Source organism: Sander vitreus, chromosome 22 (assembly GCF_031162955.1).
Source record: "Sander vitreus isolate 19-12246 chromosome 22, sanVit1, whole genome shotgun sequence".
Classification (NCBI taxonomy): domain Eukaryota; kingdom Metazoa; phylum Chordata; class Actinopteri; order Perciformes; family Percidae; genus Sander; species Sander vitreus.
Genome location: NC_135876.1, coordinates 16,425,066 through 16,444,875, shown reverse-complemented (window position 1 = coordinate 16,444,875; position 19,810 = coordinate 16,425,066). Strand labels below are relative to the sequence as shown.

General features: G+C 41.2%; 1 protein-coding gene across 1 annotated transcript in view; it reads right to left on the bottom strand.

Annotated features, from left to right (window-relative positions):
* LOC144536855 (sodium/hydrogen exchanger 9-like) overlaps nucleotides 1-19,810 on the bottom strand; it is a 61,209-nt gene that overhangs the window by 16,586 nt on the left and 24,813 nt on the right. Inside the window, exons 9-12 of the mRNA XM_078280137.1 lie at nucleotides 18,589-18,677; nucleotides 16,203-16,313; nucleotides 12,586-12,697; nucleotides 11,018-11,171 (exon numbers count right to left, since the gene is read on the bottom strand). Coding sequence (XP_078136263.1) covers nucleotides 11,018-11,171; nucleotides 12,586-12,697; nucleotides 16,203-16,313; nucleotides 18,589-18,677 — 466 coding nt within the window. The remainder of the gene's footprint in view (nucleotides 1-11,017; nucleotides 11,172-12,585; nucleotides 12,698-16,202; nucleotides 16,314-18,588; nucleotides 18,678-19,810) is intronic.

The window sequence follows — 19,810 nt, the reverse complement described above, 5'->3', positions numbered from 1 at the left end:
GAATTATTTAAGAGGGAGGATTATGAAAGCAGCTTCTTGGCACGTTGCTAGCGGGTATGAATCAATAGGATCCCTCCCCCCACCACCACCTCTCCCTTTTTTTCTCCCTGAAACCCCAGACCCTCTGAACAGAAGTCCAGACACATGGCCACGGGACACAGCAGACTGGACAGCCAGATGCACCGTGCCAGTGCACGTAAGAGGCTTGATGAAATACAGTACATGAGAAAGCCAGTTAGAAAGAGGATGGGATTGTGTATCTGTGTGTGTCTATGTGTGCGAGAGGGGGCCTAATTCAGACTGACCACATACACAGGAACAGATGGTCAACTCAAGTCTATTCGTCAGCCAAGTCTATCCTTTTTCTCTGGTTCTGCCTGGAGGCGTGGGGTCTACAGTCCAAATGAGAAAGGTTACAAAAGACAGAAGGCCATACACACAAGCCTACATATTTCTGTGGGTGAAGTCTGACCCTTAGCTATGTACCAGTTACATAACAGTTGCCTTCAATGAAGATTTGATTCCATGGATTTGATTTGTGCATTGCCAATGCTTGGAGGCTTTCAAGACTGAATAAATGACCATCTTCCAGCACGTTCCAGCACCATCTTCACGCGTTTTACTTGATTGTCTCATAGTGACTTAGTCTACATCCATTTTTCTCTCTGAACCCCCCTCTCTTTCTCTCAATGTGTGCCCATTCTGCTGAACCATTAAATCTGCTTCTCTTTTCTCATCTGTGTATTGGGAGTCCGTGTTGCCCGACACTGTTGTTCTCTCTCTGACCAATGATTTCTTGCTTCAAGAACAAGCAGTTGGGACCAAACAAGAACAACCGCAGGGAGCCCAGATTTCACAGCACCGATCAAAGACAAATGTACAGGTTTCAACCTTGTTGTGAACTTAACATTCAGAGCAGAGCGGATCATCATTTACGAGACGGACAGAAAAAAAAAAAAAAGCCCACAAGGATGACACAGTGTTACCTTGACGGGTATCTTGGTTTGCATGTGCCTTAACAATGACAGGGAGTGGAGGAAGTCACCTAACAAAAAGAAACGATAGATCAGTGTCTAAAGAGAGGAATGCATCCTCTTAGCTGTTGACCTTACTGTTTTTTTTTTTTCATAAACAGGGTCTTATTACTTATTGCTAGGACAAAGTCAAACATGGGCAAGGAATACTAGCCATCAGACAGGTTGTAAACAAACCAAACAGGAAGTCAAAATAAACATAAACTTAAACATTATTACAAAAGTTGTGTGTGGATGTCCATCACATTTGGCAGACTAACGTTCTCTTCATTTTTAGCCAGGCTAGTGGCGTCAGATCAGATTCATCTTGTGTTTAGTGCTAATTAGCAAATGTTAGCATGCTAACATGCGAAGCCAAGCTGGTAAACATTACCTTCTAAACAACAACATGTTAGCATCCCGATGTTGGCTTTCAGCTAAAAACACTTAACTTTTAGATAAGAAATTAACTTTTCCACAACTTTTTTTTATGTTATGACATTTTATAACCAACATTTTGGTTGAGCACACTTCCAAATAAGTGTTTTAGATAGAATAGCTAAACTTAGAGTCTACAACCTGTCTGACCTTTCGTGTCTCTTCCCCTCTTGTGCTACATTCCAAGGTCTCAGCAAATTAATTTTTTTTTCCATAATTGGTAAGAAAGAAGGCCAAAACTTTGAGAGAAAAAAAGACAACAGAATTTTCTCTTACGAGAATAAAAATTAACTTGATTGAATGGATTTTTTTTCATCTTTTCAGGCTGTCCCTCCAATTTTCTGTATCCATCTTTCTTCCCAGTGTTATTTCTGTAATTCTCCAAGAGGCAGAGGGCTGACATGATAGAGGGCTAAAAATAATGGCTCTACAAATAAGAGGTGCCCATTGAGAGTGATTGAGAGGCCAGGTCGCTAGGCAGCTGGGGATGCTGGGTAAGTTGGATTCATTAGCGCTCTCCGCTTACATAGAGTAGCCCCCACCACTCTCCCACACAAACACACGGCACGGCTTCCTCGAAAACAACACACAATGATGCAGTGTTGGGTGTTGAGTATTTCAAACACACTTTCTATCTCTACCTCCGCCGTTCTCTGCAGTGTTGCAAATTTAGCTCCATCAGTACCATCCATCAACCCTCATTACCACTTTCCCATTCCCTCGGAGGACTCCATGCAGACAACCTTCTTAAAGCATTGTTCATTCAGCAGCGGAGTGGAAAAATGTGCATGCACGTGCATTTGTGTGCGTTTACATTTATGCATGTGTGAGAGAGGCACCCTGTGTCCGTTTTATTATTCATACTCATGTGTGGATCGTCTTCCAGCCCACAGACACCTGCCAGAGATGCACACAGCAAATACTTATGTCCTCACTATATTTTCTCTTACCTCTCTCCCTCGCTGGTGCTTAAAGGCCGTTTTACAGTCGGCGTAGCCAGCTGTAAGAGCTGGCCAGGATCCAGAGGGCGCGCACCACTCTAGTTTTTGCAGCGGCCCGCGACAAAGCGGAAACAGGAAGCCTGAATGAGCTTGAGGGGATGCCAGGACTCTCAGAGTGACTGCAAGTCTCTCTTGTAAACTTACTGGGTTAAGATGAGTTCTTTTATGGTGAATGAATATGGTTCTTTACCTTTTTCTTCTTCTTCTAGTCCGTAGAAATAGCAAAGTCGGTAGCCTTTCCTCATTAGCGCCACCTCTGTTCAGGAGAAGACTGCAACTAGTGTCGCGACCACCATGCGCGAGTATAAACAGTTAAGGCTCTTATACACTAGACGCAGCCCAGCTGGCGCCAACAAATGTGACGTCATGGGATCGCGTGACTATTTATACCCGCGCTGGTGCTCGCGACACTAGTTGCAGTCTTCTCCTGAACAGCGGTGGCGCTAATGAGCAAATGCTACAGACATTGCTCTTTCTACGGACTAGAAGAAGAAAGTAAACAACGGCAGAACTGGCAGCAGCATTGCCGTCAATGCTTCGATTTGATTCGATGACATAAATCGGGCGCGCCGGCAGGATATTACGTCATTTTTACGTCACGTGCCACCTTGGATGCGTCTAGTATAATTCACGCTTTACGGCGCTCCCATGACGTCACACTGCTGCTCGACAGGTCGGCTGCGGCGAGAATACCCCACATTTAACTGAGACTATGTTAATACAATAAATTCAAAAACACTTTTCAACATACCCCTTTGTATTTCTGTGTATTCCATTTGTTCATGCGAAATTCCCCTCATACACCCACACAAGTAGACACACAAGCAGACACAAGCACACACACACACTTTTATTGCCCTGATGCTCTTTTTAATGGCTCTCCTCCTCCCTCTTCGTATTGACGTCACATCCATTAGGCTGTGCCTCTGGGCCTTTTTAGTGGAGGCTGGAGCACAGCACTCCAATGTACGAGACCCCCGTCCAGAGTCAATCTCCACCTGATAAACTTGCCGTATTGGCTGATCTGACAGACACGGTTACCACAGCAATCTGTTCAGTCTCTCTGCACACCGCCACAACTATCAATCCACTGTGAGAGGAAACCCATTGAACTGTGTGTCAGAGAGGGAGAGCAGTGTGTTAACAGCAGCGCATGCACTTTGTGAGCTCTCACCTGTTTACTATTGTCTGCACACACACACACACACACACACACACACACCTAAACTATTAACAAACATAGGAGTGTTGATAGTTGAGCTGAGAGAGGACTATATGTATCTGGTGCCACAGAGAGTAACCCTGGCAGGCTAATGTGAAAAGATAACGTTTCACGTTTGATCAGCATCAGAATCATAATTCACTGGCCTCTTCCAGCCTCCACCTCTCTCATTATGTTCCCAACAGCAACATCTTCAATTAGGGTCCTACTTATAGCACTTAAGCCTTACCCTACTACCCAACAATTTGCACTGACTGACTCTTTCCTCCATGAATGTAGAATGAGTGTGAAGTACATACAAGGCAACTTCAGTCTTAGCAAAACAAAGTTAGCTAGACTCGACTGGTGACAATGATGTGCTGCCTGACGCAGACAGAAATGGCAAATGTCAGCTTGTGGTCATGTCTATTTGGAGCTTAGATCCACTTGCGGACGAGGACAGGCTGAATTTTAATGGTAGAACTTTTTCCCTGACTGAGAGAAGAACCGTCTGAAATGTTAAAATGAAGCTTGGTTCTTCAACGCTCAGGAGACATAATCAATGGTCTTTGCGGCTGGCTCAATTTGCAGGGCTCCACTGTGACTTAGTACTGCACATCAAAACCCTGTTGCCCAACTGAAGCTGAGCTCAATGTAATAAGAAATGAGACTTAACTTTCAGTCAGCAAGGGAGTAGAAATCCCCCAAGGAGGAACGGGGGAAGAAGAAAATTGAGGAAGAGAAGAAGAGAGAGAACTGCAGGTTGTTTTGATAAATAACAGCGACCAAGTGTTCTGGGAACAGTATTATAGCTCCAATCCATCATTGCATCATCGGGCTACATTAAAAATGAATTTGTTTTGGAGAAAAAAATTCAGTGTTCATATCAGATGCATTATGCTTGACAAATCTGACCAACAGTCACCTCACCCCCTTAAAAGATAGAAATGAGGGATCATTTTCCACATTCAGGAAGCTATTGTACAATAAGATTGCTTTGGAAATCCCATTTAAAGAACATGTTAAATTTTTAAAGCAAAAAGGAAAAGCCTCTGTACCCTGTCTATGTTCCAAAGTCATCTCTTGTTGAAGATTGTTTTTTTGTTTTTTTATTCACACTTGTCGTATATTTTCTCATTTGCATTTGTTACAAAGCAATCACTTTGACTGGACAGAATAAAGAATATACCAATAAAGGAGAAGTCAGGATTTAAGCTTTCGCTCTCATGTCTTATTGCCTCATTTTCTTATCAGCAGGGGTAAACCTATGCAGGAGTCATTAATCTTTGGCATCCTTTGAAGTATCTACCATCCAATCGGGTTGACATCCTTTTATTATGGGCAGTGTGTATTTGCCTGTGTACATGCGGATATGTGGGTGACTTTCCCCTCTCCTTCACTCTGTTATGCTTATATATTAGGAGGGAGGAGGTGTGTACATGTGTGTGTCTGGCCTTATTCTTGTACTACACAGTCCCAACAATTGGAAAAATGTTATCTCAGCTCAACAGGCAGATGGATGTCAAAAAGAGGACGCTAGTAAGAGAGAGAGAGAGAGAGAGAGAGAGAGAGAGAGAGAGAGAGAGGGAAAGAGATAAGAGGTCAGTGTTGCTTGAAGGAGAGTGAGTGACATAAAAGATGTGGTTTTCCACCAGTCCATCTGTCTACTCAAAACAAAATGTCAGTCATTAGCCAGGCTCCAGCTGTTCCATCTTAGCCTCCAATATACTACAGCGAGAGAGCAAGGCCTCCTACACTATAACCACCCTAACATATTTTAAAATGACATCATCTCAAAAAAACTGTGAAGAGGAAATGGCTTCCATTTGCGCTATTTAGTCATATTGTTCTTTCCATCACGCCTGCTCCACAGAGTATGCAGATTAACAAGACTACAGAAAGTGTACAGCCATGCTGGCAGCTCCGTGTGGCTGTATTTAGGCACAGTGGTGCTTTTAGCTAAATGCAAAAATCAACATGCTAATGAGTCCACAGTGACAATGCTAACATGCTGATATTAATCAGGTAATATAGACCAGGGTAACCATTAGGGGTGGGGGAAAAAATATATACAGCATAGTATTGCGATATTTTCCGTGGCAATACTGTATTGATACACAGATGCCAAGTATGGAGCTATTATTATATACAGTATGTGTTGGTCAGTTTGTCTGCTTTACAATCCCATTTTGCAGCAATAAAATTGAAGTGAGATGAACAAATGGAGAAATGTATCTTTTTAGATAAAACAGTTGCTGACAAAGTTTACTTTTGGGGACATAATTTGAAATTGGGAAAAATTTGACGTTGTAAAAAATGTAATAAATTGCAATATATCGCAAAATATTGCAATATGTTTAAAATTGCAATAATATCGTATAGTGACATATGTATAGTGATGATATCGTATCGTGAGGCCTCTGGTGATTCCCACCCCTAGTTACCATCTTAGTTTAGCCTGTTAGCATGCTAACACTTCTTAATTAAACACCATCCATAGAGCCATGACACTTAAGTAGCTAAAAACCCACACAGAACACATATCTGCCCTTTTCATGACATTAAGTAAGAATGGACAGCAAAGCTATAAACTGCAGTAGGCTTAGCACAGAGCAGAGGCAGTTAGTCCAAAGACCTTGCAACTGCACATCTACAGCTACTACTAATAATAGATAAGAACAAATGCTAAAAGCAAAATAAAACTATTAGTCTGAGCTGGGCTGAGGGAAAATAATGATATTCAAAGTGAAAGGGCTCGAAGAGGACATGACTGGCCAACGTTCAAAGCCGAGGGGCCCCAGACTGCTCACTGTGACTGGGTGTCAGATCTCCTCAGGGGTGCCCTGCCACCTCTAGCCCTCATCAAAGCCAAGGAGACAGACCGAGTCTGAGAACCGGCAGTGTGACATTGTGTGCTCATGTGTGTGCCTGAGTGATTGTGGTACTGCTTGGGCATTGAGTTACATGTGGAAAGGAAAAGACAGAAACAAACAGAACACTGTGACATGACGTCACTTGTTATAATTTAACATTATTTCTTTTTAGTTGCTGAGTTGGAATCAACTGTCAATGTGTGACAAATAAGAAATGTGAGTCTATAATAAATCTTTATTTTGGGCATATGACTGGATATCAGATTTGAATTAGACTATTAAAAAGCATTTCAGGAGATTCAGGAAACAGTGTTGCAGTGTCCTAAATTACACTAATACTACAGTACTGTAAAGACTGAAATAGCCTTAAGGAGGAGGATGTATTCTATGTTAATACTGACCTATCACAAATAGTGGCTGTGAACACAGAAACAAACATTTCCCATGCTGGTGCAAAGCCCATGCTGACAGATCATCAGGCACAAGGCAACTTTTTGCCTTTCTGGGACTGTTTAGTTATTTCATGGCTCCAAACAAGGGTGGAAACACAAGCAGTCTATGCATATGTGGTGAGGTGCACACATATTTAACTATTCAAATATCACAGAAACCTCTGTGATATATCTTGAATATTGCGGACAAACAGCCAGTAATATTCAATAATTATTCATTAATTAGCCCCAAGTGTGAATATTTGGTACAATTCATCATATAAAACCAAATCTCCTAAATTATCAGATATACTTGAAACATAACATATAGGATTATTTAAAAAATACATCCCACAACTCATTAGAATTATTCCAAGAGTTATAGGTAACCTCTAATATACATATTGCCAAAAGTTGACATATTTAACATTTCTACAATGCACCTGTCTCACTAATCATAACTTTTCCAACCCATCAGGACATATCAGGCTTGCATTTCATCTTCAACACATAAAGTACAGCAAAAAAAAGACTCTTTTCCAGACTGTCTAACAGGTGTATGGGTTTGTACATCGGAAAGCAAACGTCTCATCTGAAGGAGGGGATTGATCTTTTAGCAACAAGCATGACAATGCAGAGGAAAAAACGAGAACTAGAGAAAAAAAAAGACCATTATACAGTTTCATGGTAAGTTGTGTTGAGATATATCAATAATTACTATCACATGCACAATACAGTGAAATAATATTTTAATTACTGTATGCAGATTAATGTAAATAATCACTTTATTTTGCTGCGGCATGATGAAACTCTCAAGTGTGGGCAATAATGTACCTTGAAATTGAAACTGAAATGGAACGCAAAAGAGAGGAATTGGCAAGAGGTGTGACAGACAGTCTCGGCTTTAAAAGCACATTTTGTCTTGTATTCTGATGTGTGACTGAACAGTGAGCTGACCGAAAATGGAGGCAATATTCTTGTCTGGTTCTTGTCCATCTATCTATACATGAAGCCCATGAATTTCACATTGCAGATTGACAGACAGTTTACCAGTTTCAGCTCAGCTCACCCCTGTACGGCATGCATTTCTGAGTGTGTTTTGGATGTGTGTGTGTGTGTGTGTGTGTGTGGCTGACTGTGAGAGTCTTAAGATAGCAGAGTAGTGGAACAAACAGTGGCATCCTACTGTATATTGACATGATATGTTTTCCACTGAGCCTCAGTTATACAAGTGAATGAATTCTAGTGCCCACTTTGTGGTTGGAAATTGTTCTAGGTTATTGGGCTAAACTCAGCAATGAGGATACAAACGGTTTAGTTTGTCTGTTTATTCATCTGGCCTACTCATATCTGTAAACAACCAATGTCTTTAGTGTTTTAATAGGAAATAAATAACCTAATATCAGATTGAAAAGACAGATAAACACCACCATTTCCTGCCCACAGTGCATGCTTGACTGCACCCACACACATACACCCAGCACCTTATTACCTGTGATACCAGCTTTCTTAAGCAAATTTCACAAAGTGGAAACAAAAGACATTTTTACTACCTCTTTTTCTGTTATTTAATGCGGTATAGGTCTTTTGAGGTAGCTATGGGGGTAAAAAAAAAAAAGAACAAAAAAAAGTAGTAATTTCACACAGAGTACAACTTTCAAAGACTCCTCCACAAAGCCATTTCAGAGATTGAACGGAAGTTGAATTTTCTCCAGGTGAAGAGATGTAATGTATTATTCACCAAAGTCATTTCAAGTTGTTACTTGTCTCTTCACTTCATACAATCGGATAAGGGAAGTAGAGGTGGGAGTTTGGGATGGGAAGTGAGGAAAACAGAGCTATTCTCTGAAACATGACAGGCCTGAAGGCTCGACGCAGTGTACTGTGATGGGCTCCACAGATGGTATGACTACCCACAAAGACAGCAGTGTCATGGGAATAGAAATGTGCAGTCAATAGAGTGTATTATTCAGGACAGATATCCACATTTATACACATGCACAGGCACACACACACAAACACACACACACACACACACACACACACACACACACACACGAGGATAGTCATGAGGTAAAACAGTAATAAAAGTCAAAAACTGAAAAGGTGAAGTTTTCCACAGAGAGGATATAAGCTTATACTGCATGCCAAGAGATGGTAAATGTAAAATCTAATTAAAGTAATAAATGTATTTTAATGAAATACTACGTCATATTATGCATTTCCATTATTGTTTCAGCTGCACAGTCAGCCACTGTGTGCCAATTTAAAAGGCCCTGGAAACCAATTTTCTCAAAAAGCCATTACTATAAGAAATTAGTTCATACTTAATTTTCTGCTTGTTAGAACACTGCTTGCCATTTTACATTTCTATTTTACATTACTTTTATATACATGTATAAGTTACAGTTTCTGTATTTGTGTTTTATTTGTGCTTTTCTTTTTCAAGACACAAATTATTATTCCAAGCGAGTGTTAAAATATCTTATAACATGTCTGGAGGGGATCTGTAATCTTGATTGCTGCCTATTTAGGCACAAATATTTAATATTGATTAAAAATACTTGAAACCAAGTTTTAATGTGATTTAAAGACAGTCATCAAAGGATCAAGAACTCATCATGAAGTGAAAGTTGCAATTAAGTGTAGAGTCAGGGTAAGAAGTCAATCAGGAGCCAGAGAGACTGTAGCAGTAAAGGCCTTCATATTGTTTAAAAAACTACTAATAGCCCTTAAGAATGTATCTTCCAGAAACAGATTTCACCTGCATTTGGAAGTTGCTATGTGTAATCTGTAACACTGAAGACAGGATCTAGAAACATCAGAGCAAAAACTCCTTAAGCTGCCCGGCTGACACAGAACAAGAGACCCGTGTTTGTGGACACAAATCTAGTGCCCTGGGGGATTTACAGAGATATTGGTTTTTGGTCTGGTTCACAAACATTAGCATTACAATGGCATGAAGCTTATTTGGCTATAAAAGCTCCAACAAACAACTTGGCAGATTGAATTACCAAAACCAATCTGCAATTCATTGACAATAGAGCAGCTCCAGGTTCCGTTAGACAACACAAACTGCTTCATTGTCTGTGTCTTGTAGCTCTGAGAGAGGGCGTTTTAATGTTCAAAAATGGTCCAGGGTGTGCACTTTTGGATACATTGTATTTTCTTTTAATGTTTTTTTTCTCCCTTTAAATACAATTTATAAATATCCAATTGGGCAATTTCAATGTTTTACTGAACTTAATTTCTTTTCATTCTTATTATAATAAAACATTTGCTGTTTCTGTACTGATTTATTTTCAAGACATTTTTGTTATAGTTGCATAGGCTTCACACACGCACACACGCACACACACACGCACACACACGCACACACGCACACACGCACACACACACACACACACACACACACACACACACACACACACACACACAACTGAAAACCACATGAGATTCAAAAGCACTGCCTTTGAAAGACTGTGGGAGTAAATTATACCGCTGTGATCTGGGCCATAGATTACACTTTAATAATATAAGTATCTAATTACTGCCTTGCATCCTTCACGCCTCTTCTCCACTCCTTAATCATTATTGCCCACTGGCCTTTCAAACACAGATAGTACGCAGACTTGTGTGTGTCTTATGTGTTCTCTTTATATGGCTAGAGTGCAGTGTATACACGGGTTTCTGTGTACAGGGTGGCAAGCTGCATTTAAATGCCATCTCCTCGCTAACATGTTTCCAGGGACCTGTGGACCTGCTTTTTGCCCTGTGCACCAGCCGTGCAAGTCACTAATAGAGGTCAAAGTCGGAGCAGACACATTGAGCTAAGTGCCTGCGTAGGGCTGAGCTGCAAGGGGAGGAGGTAGAGTTCAAACATGCAGAGAAAAGCTTTACAAAGAGATGTTGGCTAAATACTTAATGTCAGAGTCTAATATAGCTGTGTCTGTGTGTTTGAGAGACAGAGAAACCACAAATGATGGAAAAGTGACGGACAGGACAATAGGTTTGACCTGCGTCTACTGACGGTGCTGGTCAGAGATGTGGAAGCACTAACCTGATGTTCAGACGGTGCAGCATGGGATGAGCAGCCGTACCCAGCAGCCAGATGGTGAAGCTGACCAGCAGCAGAGTGGTGGTGAGGATGGTGCGCCTCACTTCTGTGGATGTGTCTCTCAGAGCCAGGCTTAACGCCACAGCCCCCCTGAAACCTGAGAACAGAGAAGACCTTTGTGAGCAAACAGCTATATTACTGCCATCCATCATACCACCAGACAACCGCCTACCAACCAATTATTAGAAAAAGGCAGGAGCGAGCTACCCAGTTAATAACTCTGTCCATGGGTAACAGAATACAACCTATCACTATCATTGACCAGCTGCTCACAAGCAAGCAGCCCCAAAACAAACTTCTAGATTGCTGTACAGTGGTGACATAATACGTAAAGCCAAAACAATTCCCAGAGCAAATCCTTGCCACGAGGAACAGATGGGGGAGGTGGTGGTGATGGTGGGGAGTTAAATAGCAAGACAAGGGCTTTTTACAAAGAAGCCTTCTTATGTAAGAGGTAAAGTGGGTCAGCAGCGAAACATGCTGTTGCTGCACTACCCCTCGGATATTCCTTTCTCCTGCATCATCAAACCATTCAGAGCTTCAACCATTAGACACTAAAGTGAGGCGATGCCTTATTTAGTCTTCTCCAAAATACAGATACAAAAATAGAAAAAGATGAGTGAATTATTAATATATATATCTATTATTATAAAGCCTTAGGATGGCACCTGTCTTTGTGTCCACACCATAGACTGTTAATATTAATTGACAACGCATCCGGTTTGGCGAAGTGCTGCAAATGCAGAAGTGCCTTAAACCTGCATTCTATCTGAATTCCAGCAGGGGCGACACGTGCGGTTGCAAAAGGAGTTCGGTTTCTGTAGAAGTCTATGAGAAAGTGACCCACTTCTCACTTGATTTATTACCTCAGTAAACATTTTCATAATGAGTTTATGGTCTCAATCGCTAGTTTTAAGTCTTCTGCGACGCAGAATGATAAAGCAGGGGGTGTTGTTGTAGGGCGTGGCTATGATGTGATTGCCAGTGAAAGTGTGTAACGTAGAGTGTAAGCAGCTCCTCCCACACTCCTCCCTCTCGTCTAAAATCGTCACATCTGCAACCAGGATGGCTGCGCCCGTAACGGCAAACTCGACGACGGATAGCCGATCTCCACAAACCAATGGGTGACGTCACACATGCGCTGTCCATTAATATACAGTCTATGGTCCACACACACACACACACACACACACACACACACACACACACACACACACACACACACACACACACACACACACACACAAACAAACTGTACTTTCAGCATCCTCACTAATGACATAAGCTGCAGGCACAGTGAAGAGAATGGAATAATTGAAGAGTTTTCATAGGGCAAATTAGTTTCTTGCAGCAATATTACCAACCCAACATTTATCAAAATAGAAGCCAAAGATAACATAACAGATGTGATCAGATATATTTTTTCAGCAAGGCCCAATTATGCAAAATGTTGCTACAAATGAAAATAAATCACAATAAATAATGTTAATAGGTATTCTCGAGAACAGTACCTGCAAACATCATGAAGTGCTGGAAGGGGCAAGATATCTTGGTTGTGCGTCCCAGGTTGAGGAGGAATGAAAAGGGGTAGATGTTGCAGGCTCTTGATATAAAGATGGAGATCTGTTTGTATTGAGCGCAGATTAAGGAGAATACTTGTGACTGAGACACACTCACAGGTTATGGTACACTTATCAGTCAACATGTTGCCATAGGAATTTGGATATTTCTTTTTCTTTGCATCATACTAGAAAAACTGACATGAATGCATGCATTCAGTTGCATGTAAACTGTTTGAGATTAAGTCTGCAGTCAGTTAAGGTTAGGTTCAATTATTGATGAATTAAGTTACGTTTTTTTATTTATTCTAAAAGAATACCCCTGGTTGACTTCACATAGCCCGGTCCTTTTAATACTTATCAGACAAAATACAAAATTCCATATGTGCTAATTATATGTAAGATTAGGCTGTAAAATTACACCTATGACTATCAACACATGTGCATACACATAACAAAACAATCTCTGAATATTTTCTTTTTAGCATGCAAACACAGCACTGTGGCACCATGTCGAGGTATGAAGCCAATCACGCTCTGCCAGCTGTCTCTGCCCTCCACACACACTTTGATGTTTCACATAGGATGGGACTGAATGCTAAGTGTCCTGGGCAGCAGTTTGGGAGAGGATATCTGTACAACTATCAGGGACATAGCTGCTGTCCTGAATACACTTAACATCTTTTCAGATACATGTAGGAAAACTTACAGCAGCCCCATAAAACCTCCAGACCTCATATGAGCCTGAGTGCAGCCTGAGATTCTCCGGTAAGTTCTTGCTAGTGGTACCCAAGTCTAAGTTAAAAACTGGAGGAGGCCGGGATGGAGGAGATCAAGCAAGCTTTTTACGCTTCTAAAAATTCTGAACCTCTTTTACTTTTGGTGCATAAAAATCCTCTATGCACATAGCTACCCCTGCTTTAGCATAATTTTCTACAGTAAGTCTAAATATGATGCCTGCAATAATAAAGGAACCAATATTTTAGGCAGGGGACCAAAGTCTGACAGGGCTATTACTAAAACAGAGCTCCCCCGCACCCTGCAGTCAATATTAGATCTCATTCACCCTATGGATTTTCAAAAGCAATATCCTGCTCCCAAAAGCAGTCATTTCTATTTATCAAAGGCCTCTAAGCTATTTGAATAGAGGTAATTAAGCACTTTTCATCTCATCTCCATTGTCACTGGCAAAAGGCTGCAAGCTACAGTGATTAAAATCTACTGCGTAACCAAAGAGCGATTAACAGGCTTGACTCACTGGGGTTATTTCATTTTTATAGACCCTTTTAGTACTGTACAAGATGACTTTGACCTCCATTTATTCCTGTTTGTACATCCGGGTCAGCTTCCAGTAGGTGCAGTTTGCCAGATTAGCCATGGCTTAAAGCTCAAGTCAAACATTGTCTCCCTGGCAGCCCCTCACACTGAACATAAGAGCATTGGAAAAAGAATCCGCTCAGTGGACTCTTTCTCTGGCTCCTTTGACCCTATGGTGGAAGATGGATTGTAATAATAATTGCTGGCCATCTGGGCACTGGACTGTGAAAGAACAGCCCCTTGGAGTACAGCCACTAGAGTCTCTCCTCGGGCATACGCTATGGTCATGCCAGCTCTCCGGCAAGGACAATTGTAGCCAGCAGTCCATTACTACCCCTCTGTTCCCTTTAGAAAGTAAAGCTGACGGCTACAACAGCAGCTGTGAATATGAAACATCTGTTATGATAGTATAACTTTAACATGTATATGTATCATTAAGGGGCTGATGGCTTTTTGATAACACAATCATGTTTTGTAGCTGCTTTGCATTCTGGTCTGCAGACACTCCAGTCAGAGAAGAAACTAAAGGCTCTGACACACCAATCTGACGACCGACCGTCGGCAGAAAAGGTAGTCGGACTGATCAGTCTCCCCGAGTTGGTCAAAAAGAGCCTCGGAACAAACTGAAGCGACGCCGACTTGAGAGTATGTTCTGTGCGTACGCGAGACGTAATACGTCTCCATAACAGCAGGTGCCGCTAAACTGTATTGTCGCCCAAAAAAATGAAAACCGGCAGCTGACTGGACGAACGCGTCATGTGGGTCTGGCTTCTCCCGAATTTCAAAGCCAGACCATAATGGTGGCTTCGTTCGGAATATGATCTCGTATTTTACAAAAATAGTTCACCGAAACGTGTTTCTGAAAACATTTTAAGCGAGAAATAGGCCATGCAGTTGCTGAATCTGTCTTCATTTCAGATTGACAAAGGTCAGTTTAAAAGATCTTTGTCAGATTTTGAGAGGCGTTCATCACGCTCATCCCGCTCGTCATTTCCGGGAATTGGTCATTGAGTTCAATTGCCCACTGGCCGATTCAACAAATCAAGTAACATCGGCCCAAATGAACACCGACGGCTCCTCCGACTGACGACGGTACGGAACACACCAAACAGACTCGGGTCACCGACCTCGCCAGACTGTCCGACGGCCGATAATCGGATTGGTGTGTCAGCGCCTTAACGCATCTTCTGGGATAGATTTCTGCCGGCTTGGCAAGTCTGAGCATTTTTACGCCCCCAACTTGACCATTTACTGTTGACTACATATAATGTACAGTCAAACTTGTATCAATTAATCCTCATTATCTTTTCAGATTATTTAATAAATCATTTAGTTTAAAAAATTGCTCATCATCACAATTTCCCAGAGCCCAAGTTGACGTTAAATTCGGGGGAAAAAAAGCCCAAAACTCAAAAATATTCACAGTGATATAAAACTGACAAAAGCAATAATCCTTACATTTGAGAAGCTGGTACCAGTAAAATGTTGGCATTTTTGCACAATATATGACTTAAACAATTAATTCATTATCAAAAATCTTTGTAAATGCATTATCTGTTTCTACATTTGGTCAGTGAATGAGAATAAGATAAATATACCTACCATTTATGTGCAACAAAAGCAAATATGTCACCACTAGCAATTTAACAATTTTGAAAGCAATAAATGGATTATCGAGATGGGACAACAGTAAAGAACAGAAGAAACCTCTTTCACTGGAGATTCGAGAACTAATAAGATTTCATCTTCAACCTTAAAAGGGATACGGGCATAATCCACTACAAATTAAAGTACTGCAATCTTATTTCAAACAGGCAAACATCTTTATTCCACTGAGCTTTGCTAGAGAACGGAAATCGAGCAGCAGTAACAATAATCAAGGACCTATTTACATTTCTGTTTCATAGGCATTCCTCAGAGCAAATGCTGCACTGCAACATCTTATTCTGCAGAGATGGTGATCATGAGAGACCGACTGAATGGCATTTGCAGAGCTCACCGGATCAAACCTGTACAATTTAAGTGTAAGGTTTTTTTTAAAGGACTGGGGAAATTACTGCACTGCAGCAGAGAGGCAAGATAGAAAACCACTCTGGTCAAATAAGTGGCAGATGATTGTGCAGATAAGGGTTATGACAGAATGTGGAAGACACGGAACAAAACGGAACAGAACATCATTCCTGGGGGTCTGAGTGGGATCCAAAGCCACAGCAGGGAGGGAAGATGCTCCGTCATTTAGCAGAAAAGGATACAAATGCCCCAGTAATGAAGAGAGCTTTGAAGACGTGAGGAAACGTCAACAATGCATATCCCATGTAGCTGAAGATGAAAATCTCCCCCAGGAAATTGAAGACTTCAAAGAGCTGCAAATTATAAAAGGGATTGAGAGGATCATGAGGGAGAAGGTCATCCGAGATGGGGAGGGGTTCAGGGTGGTGTGTGTGTGTGTGTGTAGTGGGGTGACAGTGAAGGACTCGGATCATATCTGAAAATGGGTAAACAGGCTTAGATTTGCACAAACACGACAAATCCAGTGTTGATGTTATTTCCTGATCCTTTGAGGCTGCAACTGCAAACATCTACAGCTTGAGGCCTTAATGTGGTTGCATGTAGCACCAGACATGTTTTTGTCATTGTTTTTTTTTTTCATGTTTCCTTGGATTAAGGTGGCAACAAAATCATGGTTGCAGCTGTCGCCGTGGTCCTTCTGTGTGCCCTGCTATGCCCTATTACACCCTGCTACGCTCTGCAGTGCCCTGCAGTGTCCTGCTATGTCCTTCTACGTCCTGCTATGTTCTGCTGTGCCCTGCTACGCCCTGTAACGCCCTGCTGTGTCCTGCTATGCCATGAACTACTACAACTACTATTTCTAGTCACTTTTCCATTATCTTTATTGTGACTGTTATTGCCACTATTCATCACACCCCCAACTGTCAGACACCGCCTACCAAGAGCCTGGGTCTGTCCGAGGTTTCTTCCTAAAAGGGGGTTTTTCCTCGTCTGTCACACTAAATATTTGCTCTTGGGGGATTTACTAGAATTGTTGGGTCCTTGTATGTTATGTTATGAGTGTGGTCTAGACCTACTCTATCTGTAAAGTGTCTTGAGATAACTCTTGTTATGATTTGATACTATAAATAAAATTGAATTGAATTGTCATCACTCTTATGTGACACATGCTGTTTGTGCAAATGTGTAAAGAGTAGCTTTCTGGACTTAAAAAGACCATCTAATAACTTGTACCATTCCCATGTTACTTCCTGATGAAGGAATATTACAACTCATCAACTCAGTCCTACACTTCCTGTAATGATCCAGGCCATATCAAAGTGCTTGGATGTCATTTACTGTGGATAAAAATAAAATTTGAATCATTTTAATGGGGCATTTCTGCATAAGAAATCAAATATTTATTAAGGTCCTTATGTTGTATCTGGATGTAATTAGAGCAGATGTTATGATTTCATTAATGATTTATTCTTTTTTGTTTTTACCAGTTAAACAAGTAAAAAGTGTGGTATCTTTAGTTTCGTTGCTGTGGTGCTGTATAGAAGAAGTATTCACCAACTCTGATCCTGATTATAAAAGGTTTATTACATCAAAGATTCTGCATCAATGACGAGTCCTTCAGAACCCGGAGAGCACAAACCAATATGCACTCTGTCTTGCTGCAGCAAGAACATGGTTTATAAGGGGTACGTTTAGGTAACATGTTAGATAAAGTAAATAGATGTGAGTTGGCAAGTAAAGGTCTGAGTCCCTTTGAGGTCAGAGTCTCTTTGGGGGGCTCCAACACTACACATCAAATCATTGATCTCACTCAGCCCCCAATCACAGAATCACATAAAACATCCTCTTCAACACATCACTCCACTGAGAGGAAAATCATTAAACTTACATCACTAACACAGTGCTCATTATGTCTCAGCACATTTGAGCTTTATACAAACTTTAACCTTATAGGCTCTTCAGATACCACAAAAGCTATCTAATTGAATTAATGTACCTTTTCCATTAAGCGTCTCGCATCACAAGGACAAGAGATGCCACAGAGAAATATATTTCTCCTTCTAGCTATTCAACCAGTGTCTGCATACACTAAATCACTTTGTCTTGTCCTTTGAGCTGCAACTGCATGCATAAATCATAATAATGTAGATAAAGGCGTTCTGACAAGTAAGCATACTGCGCCATACACATGCATTGACTACTGCATAGCCAATCCACTTTATAGGCAAAAGTTTCAGCTGTGCTGCATACTGTAGCCTTTTAAAAAAACACTTTTCTGTGATAAACAGTTGGCTCCACTGTGGCACCGATAATGAATAATAAATGCATATATGAGTATATTTGTGTACTTCTGATTTATTTGCTCCTCTGTGAGGTTTGCCGGTACAGTACGACAGCATGCTGGCCTCCATCTGTGCTCAGCCTATTAAGCAGATAGTGGAGACAGGCCTCCCACACAGACACCCACTGGACAACCAGACCACTAGTGGCAATTAATGATGGCTTGTGCATGCACGCAAGACACAAACATTGGCACTGAAAGGCAATGTGAACAAAGTGAGTAAACTAAATATAATGCTGTTTGAAAACAATAGTGAAACAAGCCTCAATCATCCTCCATGAACCCACCTCCTTGGTCCTGGTCCTACCCTGGGAAGATAAATTGTGAATCGTGTACCTTGCCTGGCTCAGGCCACAAAACAGCACCGCCACAATACCTGAAAGATTAAAAAAAACATGCAAGTGAAATTAATGAAAATTCAAAAAAGGGGAATAACAAAATAGCCAATAAAGTATTAAACATCCATGATGACATCTATTAGTTGTAAATGTGAGCATCACCATTTTGTGGGAAAAACTCATGGAGGAGTGTTCTATAAACAGGAGGGAGTTAAACAATGTGCTGTATCTAATTAGTACAAAGTATGCAAAATTGCTGATAGATGCACATATTATGTAATCATGTGTATGTTTGTGTGCTGGTTAACACACAGAGCCTTGGGGCCTCTCATGTTGTGAGTATGCTGTAGGAGGTTCTTCCATCGTAGGAAATGTATTTGTGAAAAGATTCTTTGTCTGCGTGGTTCAACCCACCATTTTTTAAATCAAAGCAACTGACCAGATATAAACTTCCAGTTTAGCTCAAAAACATGATTTTAAATTCAAACTGGACATGACGATTAAACTCAGAGAAAGATTAGCAAAACATTACCAAAAAGTCCAAGAATTCAATTGAATCCTCCTGTGTGCAGCTACTTTTGTATTTGAGTGAATAAAGTATGTGACACCAGATCAGACCGACCCAAACCATTATCCACCCATTGTCCTGGTTCCAGTGGAGTCCAGCTGTATAAACAGCTTAATCAAAATGTGCTGTCCAACCCAATTCAAGCATCCTCATGTTTCTGGCCAAAAACGTTACTTCCATTTCTACTCTAAAGACATGAAGCTCTGGGAATGATAAATGCAAAAGAATGACATCATCGGTGTAGATCGTGCCAGATGCGGAGGAGCAGAAATTAACAAAAGGCAAGTAAATGTCAAGCAAAAATACACAATGGAAAGAAAGGCAGCTCTACAGAGAGAGGAAACAGGGTGGACGGAGTGATTAGGGCCCCTGCTGGTAAAGAGGAGGCTGGCTGGAGCAGAGAGCTGGAATTTGAAACGCATAGCATAAAAGGTGGGTTGCTGCCTCACAGGACATGCTTGCTTTGTTGCAGAAATTTAATTTCACATTTTTGCTCCCTCTACTTTGTGAGAGAATCACAGAAGATTGAAGAAAATGTGAAATTACTGTGATGGGGAGCAATAGTTAGAGGACAGAGCTGGCAGTAATAAATACGGCAGCAGG